The sequence below is a fragment of the Amblyomma mixtum genome, chromosome 1 (assembly GCF_055824585.1).
Source record: "Amblyomma mixtum isolate Tamu chromosome 1, ASM5582458v1, whole genome shotgun sequence".
Taxonomy (NCBI): domain Eukaryota; kingdom Metazoa; phylum Arthropoda; class Arachnida; order Ixodida; family Ixodidae; genus Amblyomma; species Amblyomma mixtum.
Window position 1 is genome coordinate 43,927,201 of NC_143012.1, and position 21,382 is coordinate 43,948,582.

The window sequence follows — 21,382 nt, forward strand, 5'->3', positions numbered from 1 at the left end:
AAAAATAAGTGCAAAAATAAAATTAACGAAAAACAGCGCTTATCGTTTATTGGAAACGTTACTACAATACAGCAAAGACCAACAAAAGCGAAAAAAGAATATTTTTCGAATTTCGTTGAGAAATCAATAAAACTCTCTTTCTTGGCAGATTCCAGGTTCCCATTGATCCTCACGCACTGCAAGGATTTAACTGATAACAACGCTACAGAAAGTACCGGGGAAAAATGACATGCTAAAAAAGAAAACAGGCTCGAGGATATCGGCGAAAGAAACTTAAGCGCTTTGCATCAGTGAGCCTAATTCTGAAAAGTTATCCTCTTGTCTGAACAGCGCGCAGTTCGGATATCAAATAGACGGTTTATTTCAGATTACTCTTCATTTCTTGTTTCTTTTCTCTCGAGTGCGTAGTGATGGATTAGTTCCGATTCTTCTACGCTTCTCCGAATGTGTCGGTCTCTTCGAGTACTCATCATAATCATGTTAATCTTAGTTCTTTTATCAGTACCATACCTGAATTTGTGGACTTCTTTGGGACGCTCGTATCACTGACGTAACATAAGAAGACATGAAACAAAATACGAATTAGTACTACTTGTACAAAGATCTGATGAGGCAATAATATATTGATCAACAGCGATAAATCGCGTTCAAAGTTGTCAGTGTGTAAGGAGAACACAGAATTTACAGGAGCGCTCAGACTGGAGTACATCTCTTTGAAAGTAGGCCGCAGGGCTTCAAGCAAATTATGTTGTATAGATTTCCTTTTCTTCCCTGTTTTCCTTAACGTCAACAACGAGTGCCATCTGTTGATCGCCAGTAGCGAAGAGCGCGTAACTAAACGGCGGTATTTTAAAATTGTCATTTTTGGAAACACACACTGTTCCGAGAGATTCTGCCCAAATTTCACGACTGTTCGTGCTCGCCTCTAAATCTGGTCTCTAAAATGGTTTCTGCACTACACAAACTATTTACGACGGACAGAGAAAATCATTAAGATGTAACGTAACATTCAAAATTCCCGCGGTAATAGTCAATAGTCAATAAGTTTATTTTCCAGTTTCAACTCGAGGGTTTCCTGGCTAAAAGCTGCCTGGGCAGCTTGACTGGGTCCAGGAAACCCCTACAAGCAGTAGCACACGAGCGGCACAAGAAATTTACAAAAACCAGTCACACATAAAGTAGTAAATTAAATACAGAAAACACTCGACACATATGTACATTGACTCGAATAATAAAAATAGAAAAGAAAAAATATGAGAACACTGAAAATGGTCATACATATGGTGAGGGGAAAAGTAGATTAACACTATATCAAACGTTCAAAAATCAAGAAGGGGGGGCATGGAATGGCATACGAACAAAATATTTCCGCAGCTCAGCTTTTGTATATCCCGTTGTGTGTTGATATGTTTGGTTTGGTTTATGGGGTTTAACGTCCCAAAGCGACTAAGGCTATGCGAGACGCCGTAGTGAAGGGCTCCGGAAATTTCGACCACCTGGGGTTCTTTAACGTGCACTGACATCGCACAGTACACGGGCCTCTAGAATTTCTCCTCCAAAAAAATTCTAGCCGCCGCGGCCGGGATCGAACCCGCGTCTTTTGGGTCAGCAGCCGAGCACCATAACCACTGAGCCACTGCGGCGGCTGTGTTGATATGTGTTTAAAACATGGGGAAGATTATAAGACAACATTTGTCATTTATAATCGGTGCGAAAACGTGGTATGTTCCGTGAGTTAGTACTTCTTGTATGTATGTTAGCACGACGCGTGTCCAACGATGATAGGGCCGAGTAAAAATTGACAATTGATGCCGTGGAAAAATACATTTTTTGCAATAACTTAAAATTATATAAAAAATCAACGCGAACAATGTTATGTGCTTGGAAGGCGTATTTGGTGGTAGCCATGTTATCAATATTGGCGATTATTCGAACAATTTTCTTTTGCAATACTAAAAGCTTATTTATGTTATGTTTAGTACTGAGTGTTCATCGCCACGCGGCACTTGGCGGGAGCCGTGAAAACTAGAAGTACTTCTAAGCACTTCTTGGCTTGTTTGAACCGAGTTCGAAGTGCTCGTTTCAAGGCTTATGCTCTACGCTTCTTGGGTACTGCACGACATAATTTTGCAGTAGAGGATACGTTTCGTTGAATATTGCCCTTTAATTTTTATGTTTCCCCACAGTAGCACCTTTTTCTATACAAGCGAAGGCAAAAATTCCTATACCGGGTGTTTCAGTGAACACTTTCAAAAAAATTTTTCAGAAATAGCCTTTTTGGTGCATAAATATGGATTTTGTGGCATATTATTTATTACCAGCGTCGGCGGACACCAGAAAATCGGTGAATGGTCTTAGATAACTAATTTTTAATAATTAACTCTTTAACTAATAACGTTAGGCGCCTAATTGCAATCAGAGATTTGTAACCGGTTGTTAGTAATAGCCAAATCGTTTTTAGAATTTAGAAAACGCCATTGCCCTTGGCGCTGTGGCTCAACAAGATATGGCTTCTTCGACTAGTTATGTAGTAAAATGGTGGTTTGAGCTAGTTGGTACATCTTCAAAATTTCACCAGCGCTGCGACTAGGAACAAGAACAGAGAAGGAAGACTTGTCCTTGTCTTCCTTCTCTGTTCTTGTTCCTAGTCGCAGCGCTGGTGAAATTTTGACTAGTTATGTGCAATGGAGGGCTTCATTTGCCCGCATGCTTTCAAGAGCGCATGCGCTTTCGCACGATGCAGCCATATTTTGTTGAGCAGCATTGGCGAGGGTAATCCCGTGTTTGAAGTTCAAAAAACTAATTTGGATATTACTAACGACGGCTACAAATCTATAATTGCTACTAGGCGCCTATAACTCTGCCAGTTATAAAGTTTATTACTAAAACTTTGTTAATCATCTTATTATTAAGACAATTCACCAATTTTCTGATGACCGCTAACGCTGGTAATATTGCGTGTCAAAAGCCATATTTTTACCCCAAAACGCCTATTTTTGAAAATTTGGAAAGAGTTCGCTGAAACACCCGTCATAAGCGAAGGCATAAATTTACCTCGCAAAATATGTTGGTCCTTAAAGGCAGTTGTAAATTCATTTATTCTAATCGTTTTTTCTACAAGAAAGGAGGTCTTCATGCTTTGCATTCTTAAATTTCATAAATTGCGTCCCTCATAGCCTGAGTCGCTTTGGGACGTTAAACCCCAATAAACCTAAATTTCATAAATTACGAATAAACCTCTTTGTCTCTCATCAAGCCTTCACCTGCATGCCTCCAACGGGTGGCAGTTCATGATCAAAAAGTTCACTGCTCATGGCTCGAAGCTGATTAGATAACAATTTATACGGCATCCTGAGCTTGTTTTAAAAGCCGCTACATTCGTCACGTCCCAAAATACACTCTCAATCTGGAATTTGCAGTCATTTTTTTTTACGGTGCGCCTGTCGCAATGCCTAGTGTTTCTCCCATTTTTTTCGCGCCGTTGGAAGTTGATGTTAGACTGGACACAGCACAAAAGGCGGGGCATCAAGAGAGAACTGCATAAGCGCTGTTCTGCATATGTTCTACAATAGCGAAAATCGGCCACGCTGAACAGTCTTCGCTTGGTTTCCCTGAATGACTCTTCAGATTCGAGCCATCACGTTCAGATTAGCAGGCTTGGGACGTCGATAAGTTACTGAGGATTTAGATTTTCTCGCGAAAGCTACATTTGCCACGAAGTTGCGATTTCGTTGTGGCGGCGCTCCGACGAGGCACAGAGATCGACCTTGAGCCGTCGCCTAGCAACCGCCGCAGCTGGCGGACGCCGCGCGCTCGCCGCGCCATCTGTCATGACGTCACACCGCGTGCCTCACCACCGCCGCCGTTTGGCATGACGTCACACCGCTTGCCTCGTCGTTGCGCTCGCCTCCGCTCACTTCGCCAGCTGTGTTGCATGCCTGATAACAAACTTTCGCTACGTATACCCTGGCATAGCCGAGCTAAGCCACTGACAAATTGTTTAGTTTGCGAAGGATTGTTGAATTCTCTTTGCTACAATGCTAACCCCTAAGGCTGCACGTACCCTTTCCTTTTCTCACGGCTTCTCTTTTTTTGTTCCGTGCAGTGGCCGTGGTGGTGTCCTTCTTCATCTGCTGGACGCCGTTCCACGCACAGCGGCTCATCGCCACGTACGCAGACCAGACGGCTGCTATGGTGCTGCTCTTCACGGTGCTCACCTATATATCGGGAGTCACGTACTACCTCAGCGCCACGGTCAACCCCATACTGTACCAGGTGAGGTCTCCTGTTGATTTTTTTTAATGCCTACCTTTAAAAAGCTAATGTTTATCATTTCATTAATGACGCATGTTCATTGTCTGACGTCCGGTGTAGGCTAAGTGTACAGGAGAGCTGAGCCTTGAGATGGGAAAAGGTTGGAGCGGAGTTGGAGGCCTTAAGAGAGATGGCAGGAAGAGAAGGCATGGTGAGAGGACAAGAAAAATGAAACGCATGGAAAACAGATGCCGTTGACCCGCAGTTGCGAAATTTCAGATAGCGCTGTCTTGTGCAGCACTCGCTAGGTTTCAGTACGGTGATGGAACAGTGCAAGGACCACCTCGTCCCCGACAAAATAATTTTGTTGGGGCATTGTACTGGGATTTCACTGAATATTTGCGCAAAAGGCCTCGGACATACAAGGGCTGGAAAAGACGTTGCGCGTCATCCTACTTATAACCTGTTGGCTGTATCTTATGTTAAGTATTCTTAATTACAGAAGATTTAGAAAGGTTTCTCTGCAACAACATTGCGGCTAAACCCAACGCATTTGTCTCTCAGTTTGAGAACGTTACTATGATGTATGTTATTACACAGTTTGTTGTCCAATTCCAGTTTAAATTATTTCACTAATAACACGGAGCTTGCTTTACAATAGAGGTATAGCCGGAAGCGAAATCTCAAATTAACGAAAGAAACCTTATCAAAAGACTTCTGTAGCGTTGTACTACGCGTTTCTACTTTTTTTATGAGATAACAAAATTTCGTTATAATTTCTGCTCCCGCCGCTTCTCGGAATCCCTCCCGCAGGTGATGTCGCTCAAGTTCCGACAGGCGTTCGTGGACACCTTCGGCTGCTGCTGTCCCGAAGAGGCACGCAGCAAGGCCAACGCCGACCTGACCTTCGCCAGCTTCTACAACCACAACTCGGCCGCCTCGGTCCACTCGTCAGCGCGGACACACCGGCGCCGCAGCCTCAGCACTCAGAACCTGTCCCTCACCGGGAGCTCCATGTCACCCACGCAACTCGCCGCTCCGAACAACGCGTACGCTCCCAACGGAAGTGCCGCCCCTATCCGCAAGATGTCGTCCTCGTGGACAGACCTGCGAAACGTCGGCAGTGGTGGGGGCGCTGCGAGCGGTGGCGACTCTGGTGGTGGCGTGACGCAGCGACCGACGCCCTGCGGTGGGGGCGCTGCGAGTGGTGGCGACTCTGGTGGTGGCGTGACGCAGCGACCGACGCCGTGCGGTGGCGCCGCCATGCCCAGTAGGGACTCCTCCCCACCTCTGGAGGTCGTAAACGTGGCCGAGGTTTGATGACGTGCGCTGTTTTCGCGATTGTGGTTATAGATGCGGTGTTCTAAGTGAAACCCCATGCGCTGATCAAGGGCTGTTCGTTGCTGCCGCTTGCCTTATGCGGCCGTGCAGTTAGGGAGTGACCGAATGTGCTGAACTAGAGGAGACCAACCCTCTCGTTGTGTGGTTTGGGGCTGACATCTTGTTCCGTCGTGTACAGGATGTGCTCGTCGCTTCAGCACCTTACTTCCGCTGTGTATGCGGACTGTCTGTGGACTGGCTATCGCGGGATGAAAAAAATTGCTTGTTTTGATCGGTCAACGTGGAATGACTGTGCTATTGCTTTAACTTACTTTATATACGGAGGAATCTGTGGATTCAATACGAAGTCCGAAAACTGAACATTTATTCATAAACATGTGCTGCAGCAATGACGTACTGTTAGTGAACGATAAGTGAATTGAATCAGAGACTGTAACAGGTGGAAAATTTTTCATGCTCGTTCTTCATTGTGATTAGTGTTTAAATTGTGGTACTCGCTTCCTTTGCATGAGCCATCGTAGGCAGCTCTCTTCTCTGTCGTCAGTCACAAATAACAGTAAGCAAGAAGGTGCGCAGTTTGCAGACGTTGCTTTGGAGCTATCATAAATGCTTCCAGATTTGTAGTGCCCTAAGGAAGCTCAACACTTATGCCACTTTACACGTTCACATTCACCCAGCTTTTTTGCTGCACCGAGCTTAGTAGCAGGTCATCTTGTTCAGCGTGCAGTGGCTGACCACTACTGAATCTAATTCTCTAAGCTACCTGAATTACTGTCGAATCTTGTGTAGGGCACTGGATCCTGGAGCCTAGAAACACTGATTACGCCAGTGTGACGTGATTTCTCTAATTATTAACCGCTCAAGGTCAGAAGCACTTTCTAACGTGTCAAGCAGAGTACGTGTTTCGTGGATGTAAAGCCTGTCAAGTGTTGTTGATGTCACTGCGTTGCCGACATTTGTTTTTTAAAAACGTGTACCGGTGTGAATGGTTGGCTGATTGCTGACCAGTTGCTGACCACGCCATGACGCCGTAAATGGCAGTACCTGTCTCCACGAGAAAATGACCGCACCGAAAACGAGCGGAAGTTCTTCAGGAACTTCATCAGCATCTGTAACGTTTCTAGAGTTCACTGATGGTCGCAAACATCATGCTTTTGCATATAGGTCTGGCACCCCTGCGCATGAAAGTTAAGGGGGAGGGGGTAGACAGATTTGGAGGTTCTGGCTACGGGCTGAATCTAAATTGATGAAAATGATGCATCGCAGCTTGTATTTAGGAGGAGAAAGAAAAAAAAAGAAGAGTTATGCTGACTTTTAATCTCTTCAGTGCTTGAGTCCACATCTCCACTGGTAAGCCAGTAGTGCATGCACAAGCAAAAGCTTAATTATCTCGCCTTACGAGCCTATAGACTCGACACTTTTATATGGTGTCGGTCTAAAGCTTGGCCGCCCGAGGAACAGCGCACGCATACTTACTAAATTTTGAAGGCGGGACATATTTTGTTATGGCCACAAAGTACGGCAGATGTGTCAGCGAAATCCAGGCCGTTTGATGAAGCGAAATTAATGCGCCAGAATTTAAGAGCGTTTGCTGCTTGAGCGGAGATTGAAGAGCTCTTTATTCGGTAATAATAAAAAAAAGTTAGCAAGCAATTTGTTCTGAGCCGCAAGGGACTAATCAGTGCAGAACACGCTTCTAACCTGACTGCTTGACCATGTGTAGCTGTCTCTTTGTCGTCAGAATAAGTATGATCTGATGAGGGCGTGGTTATCAATTCGGGGTGTAGTGGGATACCCCCATAACGATTTCGGGAAGACAAGCTATCCGTCTGGTTACATCTGGTCACTTAATGCTTGCTTGGTGCCAGGTAGTCACTTAATACCCAAGAAGCACTGGCCCAGCCAAGAAGCATGGGCCCAATATTGAAAATGTGCTGGTAAATACCGGCCCAACAAAGAGCCAGCCTTAGCCAAGACGTTTATTTCTAATATCGTGCCGATGCCCTGTGCTGCTATGGTAGCTTTTAGATGAGCGGTACCGATAAATTTACCGAATATGCCATATGTAGCTAACCCAGTTTCGGAATTGCCCAAATAAAGTCGATGTTATCAAGAGCTTACGGTTGGAAATTAAGTAAAGGAGCTGAAGGTAACCTTATGAGAAAGTGACATTGGTGAAAACAGCGCGAAAGAAGAAGCCCGAAGGCGAAACGAGGAAGTGACAGGACAGCGCTCTTTCCTGTCACTTCCTCGTTTCGCCTTCGGGCTTCTTCTTTCGCGCTGTTTTCACCAATGTCAGAATGGACCAACTAGCCCAGCAAAAAGTTCTGCTAGATTATGAGAAAGTATTTATCTTTGCTTCAAAGCAGAGATAAATCAAAATCATGCGAGGAAACGAGAACATAACACGCTGAGTCTCCTGTCCAACATTAGTACCAAGTTGGGTCCGCATTTTGAAGATATTAAAACCGTGCATAAAATTCCTTTAAAAAGCAACTAAGTATTACACTTGCGCGCCTACCAGGTTTTCTATCAAACGATCTTTCAAAAGAGCATCGATAAAGCAAAAAGACAAAGAGAAATAAAAAATTGTAATAAACGTGCCTAAAAGTGAACAATCAGCAAAATAAAGACGCGAAACAAAAACACAGGGCAAGTGTCCAAATCCGAGAACTTCATCACAGAATATAATGAATAGTCTGCTTGTTTATGTGTCTAGAGGTTCCTGGGGATATTTCGCGCTTTTACAACCCCCTTAAGAGCCTCAGTCTACGTTCCTACGTCTGACATACACATTCGTTTAAAGGGCTTCACAAGAAAAACCACAGCATCGGTGTTTACGTATCTCCAGTTCTGTGCCGCTGCATGCATTCAGTGTATTTGGTCTGTCAGCGCCGAGCTCTGTTTGATGTAAAGGGTATGTGAGAAGCGCAAGAAATGTACTAGCCTGCGTGTTGGCTATGGGTCGTCGTTGGTTTCGAAAAGAGAAAGAGAGAGAGTTTCGAAACACATAAAGAGAACACAGCGTGAGGACTAAAAAACTGGGCATTTCGACACAATGCCATCCCATCGCGGCATGGGGTTCACGCTAGCCACGTTTTCTCATCCCGGGTTTCGTTGAGGAGTTGTGATAATACGGCACTTCGCTAAATGGAAACACGGCGCTACGTAACGCTGACGTGGCGCTTTAAGCGAAGTGCGCTCGCCACTCCTCCTCGTACCAGGGTTCCTTCAGGAGTTGTGATAAATGAAGAACTTCGCTTTAAGAAAACACAGCGTCGACCGCTTCGTGACTTGCATCTTGCACCTCGTGTGCGCAGTACCACGGACATGCTCAAATACGGTAGCACACCCTGTTTAAATTTTCATACCCGCTGCGTATTTAAATGAGCCGTCTCCTTCCTGTCCTGTATTTGAGACATACCCCTGTGTACACTGTACGTCACCGCTGTTGTCTTCGGCTTAGGCAAGTAGTTTGTGAGCTTGCGAGGTGTTCTCATCAAGCTGCTTATCCTTTTCTTACACGAACCTGTATCGCGTGTGCATACGTTCGTATGTCTGTCTTGACTGTAAGTGTATATGTGGAAAATACGTCGTGGTTTGCTAGCATTAAGATGAAACCGTGAATGTGAAGCGCATTGTCTACTACTTCCTTCGTTGCAGACTTCAGTACCTGGTGCAGTGTTCAGCCTCTTAACGTAAAACCTCTACCTTCTTATTTCAAGCGTTCAACCTCACCATCTCCAGTGAAAGAGGCTCGCACGGCAGCGTCACTTGTACATCTATCTGCTACAGAACCGGCCTATTTAGAAGTGAAGTAGAATTATACTGAAGTTGGTTGACGGTGTTCTCTTGTCTTTTTGTGCGCAGTTCATTTCTGCTAACAGGCCTGCTAACATTGGTTAGAGGCCAGAAGCTGTCAGCGTGCATCTTTGGAAAACAGTGTTTACCTATACTTTTTCGACGCGTTGGAAAAGTGACTGCAAATGAACTTGCCGGGATATCTTTCCTCTTGTCCCAGCAGCAAGTTTGTCGTACTTTCTGAAAAAAATACCAAAATGATACTGAAGTGTATCAGGAAGCATTTCACTTCCATACGCAATGCGGCATCCACATTGCATCAGGTTCAGTAGGCTCACTGAGTTGCCCACCTGGAACGATAAGTTCTTGTGAAGGAGCAAATATGCGTCCCTTGCAACAAGTACTGTAGAGACCTTCCTCGGATGTCAGTGTATTTCAAAGTTCATTAGTTAAAGAAATTAGATATTAGGGGCCTATGCAGCGTTGAAATAAGCGTTGGATGCGTTTTATGCCTGCTGGTGATGTACCGTCTTTGTCAAAAGTAACCAGGCTGCATGGTTTGCTTCTAGCCCGTGCAGTGGAGCCTTTGCATCTTCCCGTAAGCTGAAATGGTCGTTAAACGGGAGGACTTCGGGTCTTCTTACCATCCAACAACTTTTGATCTTTAGGAAAGCCACAAGGGCTCCACTATACAAGCTAGAATCAAATCATGAAGCCTGGTTACTTTTGACAAAGACAGTACCTCCACTTCACAGAGCTTCCCTGTGATTTCACTACACTCTTTTCTGCGCAAAATACGCACACTCATACACTTCTGTATACTTATTTGCATGCTTCATTAAGAGGTTATAAAGTCGCTAGTCCGTATTCAGCACTCGGTGCCGTGCCCTGCATAAACAACGCCTGTTCTTAACTCTGATGTCTTAGCACGGCAATCGTATTGCGGGCTTTAGAGGGACGTTGCGACGGCGCACGGCTAAAACAACGCTGAAGGGGATAACACGCTACATTCACTTTGAAACGAGGAGACATAGGCGAACACCATAACCGAAAAGTCGGATAGCAAAATTTCTGCAGCTTTTTCTCTTTCTAAAACAATCCAGTGAAGCAGGACACAAAGAATTGGTTACGACCACTTCAGTTTTCTGATCTTTTGGAAATTTTTCTCCGTTGTCATGTTTATTTTTTGTTTTTCAAACAGAAGACCGGTCGATTGTGATTGACGTTCGGCAAGCATTAGCATGTTATTACTTTACCGGGGTTCGCTCCTGAAGAGAGCACTCACGCCAGAAAGCAAGCGAAGGAATTCAAGCGAGCCGTGCCATCGTGAAGAAGCCTCTGTCTTCAACTTGTCGAGCGCACTGATATGGTCTGCAGCGAGTCTGTGTGTGAAGGCAGCCCCACTCCTCTCTCCTTATCTTCGTTGGCATGGCAACAACAGATAATACAAAGAATGAACAGGGCAGCCCCACTCCTTATCTTCGTTGGCATGGCAACAACAAATAATACTAAAATGATCAGGGACATTAATATGTATTGGATCAATAACCAGTACCTTTTAGCCCTTCAGCGCATGCCATCTTTGTATGTTAAGTAGGAGCTGGCCAAATTAATTAAATCCACAATCAGATATGACGTCACAGCTAAAGAAGACCTGTTCCAGAGGAGATAAATTTTAAAGGGCACTGAGGACAAACCGAAGTTGGCTTGCATCGATAGATAGCATTTTATAATTAAAAATATCCACTGTCACGGAATAGAGAGCTTTTAAAAGCTTGGAAAAGTTTCAAATTAAGACACCTGTATGGCCGCCTCCAGCCGTCTTCGGTAGCGAATTGCGGTGACGTTAAAACCTGTTCTCACTCGCGGATCTCTGAGTACAGTGTACGACGCCGTTGATTCCGTAAGAGTAATCACGGGGTCCGTTTAGTCTTGTTGCCACGCGAAGGTGAAATGAAGTGGAGCATCGAAAAAAAACTTCATTTTTAAATCTAATTTTCTCAGCAGCAAATGTGTGTATTAGCGCCTGTAGAACTTGATCATATTTAAAAGCACCATAGAATCAATTTCTGTCGAGAACGAATAGTAGATGGAGTTGCTCTCAGTGCTCCAGTTATATCTATAGTTGCTTCTTCAGTGGCTGCGATGGAGCATTAAAAAAATTTATCTCGGCAACGTCAGCTCTTATTCGCCCGTCATGACGATTGCGAAACCGTTAGCATGGCGTAATTGTTAACGTGATTTGCTAGCCACTCATTATCGGCCCACAGCAAGTAATGAGATTAGATTTCGCGTGAAGTTCTAAGCGAATTCAATCCGTTTTTTTTTTTGTGTGTGTGTGTGTGTGCGATTTGCGCGTCTTACTGCAGCAGACAAGCGAATGAGCTTTCGAATCTGTCAAGCTTTGTGGATCTCTCGTAACACTGAAAGACATGACGCTGCTTTATTTCATATTTTTAGCCTATTGTCTTTTTTCACCTCACCCCCCCCCCCCCCTCATCATCCGTCGTGGAGTTTAATGAACAACGCCTTCAGGCATAAAACGTATTCTGATTTAACCTCGATGCGTTTCGAAATTGGACAACTGTCAAGCGTTGAAAGACGTCTCTCAGGCGTTCGAATTAAGTGCGCGATTTCGAAACACGCACACCACCCACTTTAGGATTCAAATCCTGACACTTCCGAAGAATGCTCTCCTAAAGTGACCATTCACTCCGCGCTTTCGGCATTTTCTCAGTTAAAGCGCCGTAGCTCCCCCTCGATTGTCGATAACCCGTAGTCGGTATTAGCCAGTCGTCCTTAAACTCTCGACAAATCTCTCGAACCACGAGGCGGGCTCTCTAAGCCTTAGACTCAATATCGAGCACCCAGAGTACAAGCCGCTTCAAGCATTTTAGAATTAAGACGTTTGTTAATTTTTCGCTTTCTTTTCTCTCATTACCGGGGAATAAAAACATGAGAAGTTTCTATTTTAAACCACTTCTTCAAACTTTTGTGGATCGATGAGACTTCCATTAGCATATGGAGTAGAACGTATAGTCGAACTTTGAAGCTTTCAACTTACTTTCATCGATACCGATTCCAGGCAAAGGCTTCCGGACGATGAGGGTCTCTTGACACTTTCCCACTGGTCATGAAACTTTGACGTAATGTCATGAAACGTTTCGATACGTCGCCTTCACTACATTCTAAGAGCAACGGCTTCGCTTGAGCATGATTTGTTTCATTCAGTGCTCATTACCATCGGATATACGCGATTTTTCTTGTCCTGTAGACATGTCCAACTTTCTCGGAAAAAAATTTAGAAAAATGAAAAATAGTAAGATACCATTATGGAAATATTGAAGGAAAAGAACCATTCTTCTTATAAGTAGCAAACTGTTTCTTTTAAAGTGTTTTCATCGATCCCATCGAACAGTTAAGACTTCCTTAGAAAACCAATGGGGAACGCTTGTAAGGGCAGCAAAAACGTTCACAGAAAGAAAAATGTAAGACTGCCGTCGGGTGATCTGCGGATATACTGTTTTGTGTAGTGAAATCTTTCATAAAAAAACTGCATTCATGAATTGTTTCCCGCTTAAAAATGCTTTTGTCCCAAATTGTTGGCTATGACAGGCACGAAAGCACAAAAAAGCACAATACTTCTAACCACCTGAGACCCGGAGTGGATGTCGTGGTACAGATTTTTTCAAACACTAAAGGTGAAATATTTTGGGTTCTGTAGCATGAGAGAAATTACTTTTTCTGCGTTGACTTTTGGCTTTGTGCTGTCTGCTGGGAAAAGTTTTTATGTGCAATAAATTCAGAGAGTTGTAACGCACAAAATAAGATTACCGTTATTCCTCGTTTTAATTTGTGTTCTTATGCACGTTCGTTTTACTGCCACGATAGGTAATGAGGGCTTAAAAGCGCTATGCCACTTTCATAAATGCACGCGTCTTCCCGTACTTTTTTTACGTCCCCGTAGATCTTTCTTGGAGTAAAATCTACCATTTCGACAGCTCCTGCAGAAGGATAAATGATACGAACTTGACAACTGAAAACACAGGCAGCAAAAGTAGCTTAGAAAGCATTTATTACTTAGTATCCTCCCATGCCTGAGGCGACTACCCTTCCGTTGTTTCATATACTGAACAAATTTTCCGTTTTTCAGTAGAGTGGAAAGCTGGGTCAGCTAGTACAAATTTCGAAGAATAAAACCAGCTGAAAGGACATTGACACTGTACAGACTCACAGGAAGACGCTAGACAATCAACACTTTATTTTAGTGCAGATCACACACATACCCTTCAGCAACAAAAACCAGACGTGCTCGGACCTGATAACTCGCATGAAAAAGTAAAAAAAAACAATGAAAGTAAGATGCCGTTTACACCGTGCTTACGATAATAGTCTAAGTGATTACTGTCCCCCTAGTCAGCCTGGTCGGCAAAGTAATTAGATATTATGCTCTTCCGAGCTCCTAACTATCAAGGCGCGGTATGACGTCCATCTTTCGTTTTTTATTGTGTTTCTTCCTTTTTTTATGCGAATCATCATGTGTGCGTTTCTTTTGATTTTATAGCTGAGGGCTATAGATATGATAAGCACTCAAAGTGAAGTTTGTTGATATTTCAGCGTCTTCCGGTGTATCTGTACGGTGTCTGTGTCTTTTCCACTGATTTTATTGCCTCAGAAGTTTTCCATTGCCGGGTCTCAGGAGGCTAAATCAGAGGTTTTTTGTGTGGATAATAAATGAGTAGCCTACATTGCCTAACTGAATTCCCAGTGCGTTTAACGTCATTAAACTAATGCTTGCTTTAAGACTTCCCTAACAATGAATCCTTTAACCACTTCCAAGGATCCTTTCTTTGAGCGCCGAAGTCTAGCTCACTGCACCACCATCGAGGCTGGCGCGCATATCGCTGTGGTTGGTTGGGTCCCAACACGAAACTTTACTCATAGCTTCTTGACCAGTCAAAACTATCAAGAGAGTCTGGAAAGGATTGAACAGCGTACACAGGACGAGGACACAGAAAAAAAGCGACAAGACACGAGCGCTGTGTGCGCTGTTCAATCCTGCCATGCACCAACTAGCTCAACTCTCGTACTTCTAGAATCTGGAAAGGATTCAAGTGTCATTGCTTCTTATAACATTCGTACTACGACCATGAGTCTTGCCTTGTCATAGACGGCTGTAGTTTTCCCAGAATTTTCTTCTATAATGCCCCGGACATTACTGTCAGTATTGTTGGCGAGCGCTTCGTGCTTATTCTTACCATATACTGAAAATCGATTTCTGTCTTTATGTTTGTTTGCTTGCCGCTTCTCTTAGAACTGAAAGAAGAGTTTGTAATGAAATGAAATGAAAAGAAACAAAAAAAAACCACGTGAAGCAACTACAACCGACTGAGGGCAAGTAGTGGCTCTTAAATGTGGCAGAAAACTTTTTTTATTGCCACAAAAAATAGCGCACGACTGGCCGGGTTTTTTTCGCCATAGATAATCTCTTTTCATCACATCAACAGCTACGCAACTGAAACTTACTAATTGCAGGACATATCTCAAAAGTAGCGAACACCTAACCGAAGCCTGCAGCAAACAATTTAGAAGAGGAAATTATGTCTTGTTCTCAAGTGTTGAGCGAATATCTTCAGTTGATATTAATCGATAGCTTTGTGCTGCTTCTCACTACAAGCGCAGGAAGTGATTTTTAAGTCACGCGAAGTATTTCCAGCAGCTAGAAGACCAACCTTTCACCGACAACCACGAGAAGTACTTTCATCTCATCCGATAAGGCATACGAAGCGAAGCCATAACTGACTTCACGTATTTTTCAGCAGCGTACTTTCCGGTGCACTCTGGCAAAGTCAACATTTTCTAACATTCAGGTCAGTTGTTTTGCAGCCGTAATTTGCAATGATTTTGCCATGCTTTGCAAGCATGTGTTTTGCCCATATGTGAAACGAGATTTCTTGACACTTGTAAAAAAAAAAAAAAACTAGATGTTTGTTAATGCCCGTAACCCTGTTCGCCAGCCGGTTTCCATACAGGTTTCTCTCGAGCTTATGAGGTATCCAGACACATCAATGTACATACCATATTTCAGTGTCCCATAACTACAGCTCACCGGAAAAAGAAAGAAAAAATGGCGCATATGTTGTCAAATGTTTCGTGCGTTTGTGTGCGAGTGTTTTGCTGTATGTGTACTTCATGTGTACTCCTCAAGCGGGAACAATGACGTGATGCTAGTCTTTTCCCCCAAAAAATGACTTTCACGTGTTGTCCAAGCGCTAACTACGTCGGATACGGTAGAGCGCTAACTTTCTCGAAGTGTCCATCACTGCGATGTAAGCTATTGTTATGGTGGTTTGTAGGTTGCGTAATATCGCCACACCACTGTTGAGGATTGCTGCAATGCTGTACATTGCCGCGTTATGAATAATAAATTTAACTACGTTTCATTCCATTCTCAGTTATTTCAAGTTTTAACGCTTTGGAGCCTATATTCTGGCCGGAAAACAGCCCACGTTCATATTGCGAATGCATGGAAACTGGGCCAGAGTTCTCTTCAACGTCCGTACAACCTCACCATCCGCTTAATGTCAACGAACGTTAAGGAATACCACTTAGCCAAAACAGTTCAGAGCTTGGCACTATGGTGTACCTTCATACCATACCATACCATACCATACCATACCATACCATACCAAACCATACCATACCATACCATACCATACTATACCATACCATACCATACCATACCATACCATATCGTACCATAATATACTATAGCGTACCACTCCACCTAACACCTATTTCGCGACATCTATTTTGCATGATGGAGAATATGGTGACGATGTCGACGAGACCTGGTCTAAAAACTAAAACAATGATTGAGAAGTTTTATATTTTTGCATATGTGAACTACGTATAACAGCTACATCCTCAGAGCCAATGAATTTCAGACATGTTGTCACAAAATTCGGCGCATTTTAAAAACAAACAAACAAAAACCGCCGCGCGCACGGCGTCTCGCCGGCGCGAACCCAACGGGAGAGAGGGAAAGCCCCCGCCGAGCGCGTGCCTCTCTCTCCATCGCGACAGCGTGCGCCGAAGGAATGAGTCATCCACGCCGAAGATTCTCGAACATGCGAGTCGGTTCTTCTGCTGACCGGAGGAAAAGGGCGTAGCCTTGCGTGCACTAAGTCAACGTTTATAGTGCACTAAGTCACGTCCCCTTCCTCTGCACTCGGACGTCGGCGACGCCGCCACGACGGCGCCACGCTAGAACACGCTGGAACTTTCGCGAAACGACTCCTGACTCTGACCAATGGGGACGCGCGGCCAGTGAGAAGAGAGAAGGGAGACAGCACTGCAAATGCTGCGTGTATGTGCGCGCCTACTCTGGCGCGTTGAACAAACAGACGTGGAAGCGAGCCTATAAAAGAGGACGTTGACCGCTATCAGTCAGTCCGGACCGCCGTTTAAGCTTCATCGAAGCGCGCCCGTTCGACTCCCGGGGAAACACCACTCGGCCAGCGTCGGACCGACGAGGCAACGGTCGCCAGTCTGCGGGACGGCATCGTCGTGGAACTGTGGTCGTCGGACTGCCGCAGTGCCTGCTGAACAAATTGTGTTTTGCTTGTTTACCTCTCTCTGTCTTGTGTTCGTGCACTTTAGGTGCAATATTGCCTTTGTATTGTACTCTCTCTCGAGTTTAACTTTGCACGAATTGCATTGTTTGTTAATCACTTGGTATGTGTTTGTACGAGTGATTGTGAAATCCTCTGTATCGTCTCAATTGCTGTATAAACTTTGTTATTGTTTGTGAACCTTTGGCTCCGACCCATTCTCTGGCTTGCGACCAGCGAAAGCTGGGCACCGAACGCCCAAAAACCTCTTGTCACTTGGTAGCTGGTCTCCGCTGAGCTTGCCACGCTGAGTCGAGGGCATCTCCTTCGAGTCCGAGACCGCTACCCCCACACGCTCTAAGGGTGTCTGGGAGCTTCCCACGTAAAAGTGCGCGAAGTCTGGGTGACAATGTATTCTGGCGTCCGCGACAGGACGTTTGGTGTTTGCAAGCGCAGAGAACGGAGAAGGAGTCGGAATGAATTTACGAATCGTAAACGAGTGTTAGCAGCAGAGCGATATTCTGAGGTGCCGCGCCGAAGCGGTTAGTGAGGTTCACCGTGGAAAGGTATTCATTGCCTTGAATGTAGAGTTCGGTCTCCAAACATGAGCTTCAAGGAGCTAAAGGAGCTAGTAGAGGCCGGCCTCCAGATGGGGATGACCGGAGCCGAACTGCGAGAATGGGTGGACCAGGAAAGAGAGAGGGCTCGAGAAGAGAGAGAGAAAGAGAGGCAAAAGAAACGTGAAGAAGAAGAGAGAGAAAGGAAAAGGCGCGAAGAAGAAGCCGAAAGGGCTTTTGAAAGAGGGATGGCAATCATTCAGAGGAAGATTGCTGAAATTCGGCGTTCGAGGAACGTCAGGGATCCAGTGGAGCTTAACCCCGGAGAGGCCGGGTGGAAGACTAACGAGTCTGTTTTGTTGACAACCACGGAAGAGGTTGTAGCCAGCTCCACAGGTCAGAATGAGGTTGTGGAACAGCCTGTTCCTGCAACTGAAACCACCGAGAGTGAAGAACAGACCGGAGTGTCGCTTCCTCAGGAAATTGAAAGTGTAGCTACCCCTGAGGTAGTAGGCACTGAGGAGAAGGCCAACCTGACGCTTCCGTCAGAGGTCATGTTAGGGCAGTCGCCTGAAGATGAGCAAGAAAGTTGGTGCTCCAGCGACAAATCACAGTGCTGCACACCTGAGAGTGGCAGTAGGGACCGTGAGGAAGAGCGGTCAAATGTCGTAGAGAACGAATGCTCCGACATAGTCATAGCTGAGGAGAGCGCACTCAGTGACGACCCGGGAACCGTTCCGAGTGAACCCTCGAGCAGCGAAGAGAGCTTCGCCGACGAAGGCGGCGAGGAAATTTGTGCCTCTGACGAAGGAGAATGTGCAGTGGAAGGAAAGGAGCAGACTGAGGAAAGGTCTGTAACGACTGCACTGAATGTGACCAACTGAAGCAAGGAGTTGACAAAGGAGAATTCATAAGTGAGAACGATCCATCAATGAGTCCTGAACCGTCCTTCGAGCACTGCGCTCAAACAAGAGTCAGAAAGAAGCTCAGAGGAACGAGCCCAGCCTACAGCAAAGACTCCGTCTGGAGGCGCAAACGCAAACAGAAAAGCGCGCGCCGGGAAGGAGAACACGAGAAGTGCAGCCGTCGTGAGCGAACTGGCGTTAAATTTGTTCGCAACAGACGCGCGCTAACCACAGGAAAGAAAGAAGGACTCGAAGTCTGGGCACGAAACCAGACAGGAGTACGAGTAGGAAGCGGAGCCAAAACTGCGTTCGGAAGAGAAGCCTCAACACAAGGCGAAAGAAGAGCAGAGCTCGCGACAGAAAGAAAGGTCAGAGTCGCGTGCGTAAGAGAACTAAAAGCGTGACTGAAACCTTGAGCGAAACAATCCTGTTCCGAGCCCGCTGGATAGGCCAAACTTGGAAGTTTAGGCGAAAGTATGCCTCATACTTGCGTGCTCCATGTTTGCAATGTTGTGTTTGTTAATGTTGTGCCCAATCGCGGAGTGTTTTATGTAAACACTGAATTGAGTTAAGTATGTGGAAACATCATTGTATTGATGTATGTACTTTATTATTCGCCATTGACTTTGTGAGCGCATGCATGTGCGCTCGAATTGTACCGTCGAACTGCGGCGTCTTTTGGAGTGCAATCTGTCTATTGTACTGTGTTATGTATGTGAAAGCATCAAGGTATTGATGTATGTATTTTGGCATTCGCCACTGACTTTGTGAGCGCATGCATGGGCGCGCGAATGTTGTGTTTTGTGAATATTGTTATACAATATTCTTAAAGGAAGGGGCAGTGTCACAAAATTCGGCGCATTTTAAAAACAAACAAAAACCGCCGCGCGCACGGGGTCTCGCCGGCGCGAGCCCAACGGGAGAGAGGGAAAGCCCCCGCCGAGCGCGTGCCTCTCTCTCCATCGCGACAGCGTGCGCCGAAGGAATGAGTCATCCACGCCGAAGATTCTCGAACATGCGAGTCGGTTCTTCTGCTGACCGGAGGAAAAGGGCGCAGCCTTCCGTGCACTAAGTCACGTCCCCCTCCTCTGCACTCAACGTCGGCGACGCCGCCACGACGGCGCCACGCTAGAACACGCTGGAACTTTCGCGAAACGACTCCTGACTCTGACCAATGGGGACGCGCGGCCAGTGAGAAGAGAGAAGGGAGACAGCACTGCAAATGCTGCGTGTATGTGCGCGCCTACTCTGGCGCGTTGAACAAACAGACGTGGAAGCGAGCCTATAAAAGAGGACGTTGACCGCTATCAGTCAGTCCGGACCGCCGTTTAAGCTTCATCGAAGCGCGCCCGTTCGACTCCCGGGGAAACACCACTCGGCCAGCGTCGGACCGACGAGGCAACGGTCGCCAGTCTGCGGGACGGCATCGTCGTGGAACTCTGGTCGTCGGACTGCCGCAGTGCCCGGTGAACAAATTGTGTTTTGTTTGTTTACCTCTCTTTCGAGTCTTAGTGCACTTTAGGTGCAATATCGCCTTTGTATTGTACTCTCTCTCGAATTTAACTTTGCACGGGTTGCATTGTTCAATTAATCACTTTGTATGTGTCTGTACTAGTGATTGTGAAACCCTCTGTATCGTCTCAATTGCTGTATAAACTTTGTTTTGTTTTGTAAACTTCTGGCTCCGACCCATTCTCTGGCTTGCGACCAGCGAAAGCTGGGCACCGAACGCCCAAAAACCTCTTGTCACTTGGTAGCTGGTCTCCGCTGAGCTTGCCACGCTGAGTCGAGGGCATCTCCTTCGAGTCCGAGACCGCTACCCCCACACGCTCTAAGGGTGTCTGGGAGCTTCCCACGTAAAAGTGTGCGAAGTCTGGGTGACACATGTGTAAATTAACGCAGTTACAATATAATAATACTAGACGATTCCAATTTCCAACTTGGCCCAGACGACGCGTGTAGATCAAGCCTGTGCAAACCTTTCGTAACAAATCAGTTGAAGGTTGATTCTCTAAAGACGTTTGCGCAATTACTACTTCCGAGCAGTTGCCGGAAGTTTTACTATTTAGTGAGCACTCAGTGAACAATAATGGTTGATACAGCAAAAACCAACGGCGCGACTAATTTGCTCGGGTATATTGCTTATAACTATTTTCTGATCGACCAATAAAAAGCTATTCCCCACATAATTTCAGTGGTATCCTGCACACACTAGACTCATTAGACTAAATTTCTAGAGTTGTCAGTTAACATGTGTACTGCAAAATGTAGGCCATAGAGAAAACTGCCATGAATAAACCACCGCTATGGGTCATAGTGCGTCTAGACTATGAACCTTGCACGTGCTTTCTGGGTTCCTCATAGAGCAAGTATTCCTCAAGCTATAGGTATCCTTCACAGCGTTATTCTTGAAGGCAGTGACTTGGTGAACGACCAGCAACATCCAGCTCATCGTCATTTCCTAAACAACCGAAATGTTAGCCGGTTTGGAAGAAGTTTCCACATACCATGTGTTGGCACGTGTTTCAACATCCGACAGCGAAAGTTTTTTGAAATAAGCTGGCTCGACCTCCCGAATTGCCGCCCAAGCATTCACTGGCAGAAAGCGCTGGGTTGAAAAGCGCGCTCTTTTGAACAAGTTTTGTATTCAATTGAATAGAAGGTATAAAACCTGTGAGAGCTGTTCGCCCTCTTTTTCAACACCTTGAGCCCCGTTCAAAGGCGGCAATAGAAATGCAAGATACAACGCGCCCGGGCAACAAAGAACACAGATGGTCAGCTTTCATTCAGACCATGCTGAAAGCTGGGTTCTGTCCAGTAGTATGCAACAGTGAGGAGATATGTGGTCCGCAGGCAGTTCGTGATCACCCCGAAGTTCCACCATTTCTTCTAGAACACCTGGGGAGACGCA

At 45.5% G+C, this 21,382-nt stretch overlaps 1 protein-coding gene across 1 annotated transcript in view; it reads left to right on the forward strand.

Annotated features, from left to right (window-relative positions):
* The window catches only part of LOC149366175 (pyrokinin-1 receptor-like), a 347,477-nt gene extending 341,852 nt beyond the window's left edge, over positions 1 to 5,625 (forward strand). Inside the window, exons 2-3 of the mRNA XM_089549336.1 lie at positions 4,106 to 4,275; positions 5,068 to 5,625. Coding sequence (XP_089405462.1) covers positions 4,106 to 4,275; positions 5,068 to 5,574 — 677 coding nt within the window. The 3' untranslated portion in view covers positions 5,575 to 5,625. The remainder of the gene's footprint in view (positions 1 to 4,105; positions 4,276 to 5,067) is intronic.
* Positions 5,626 to 21,382: the final 15,757 nt, after the last annotated feature.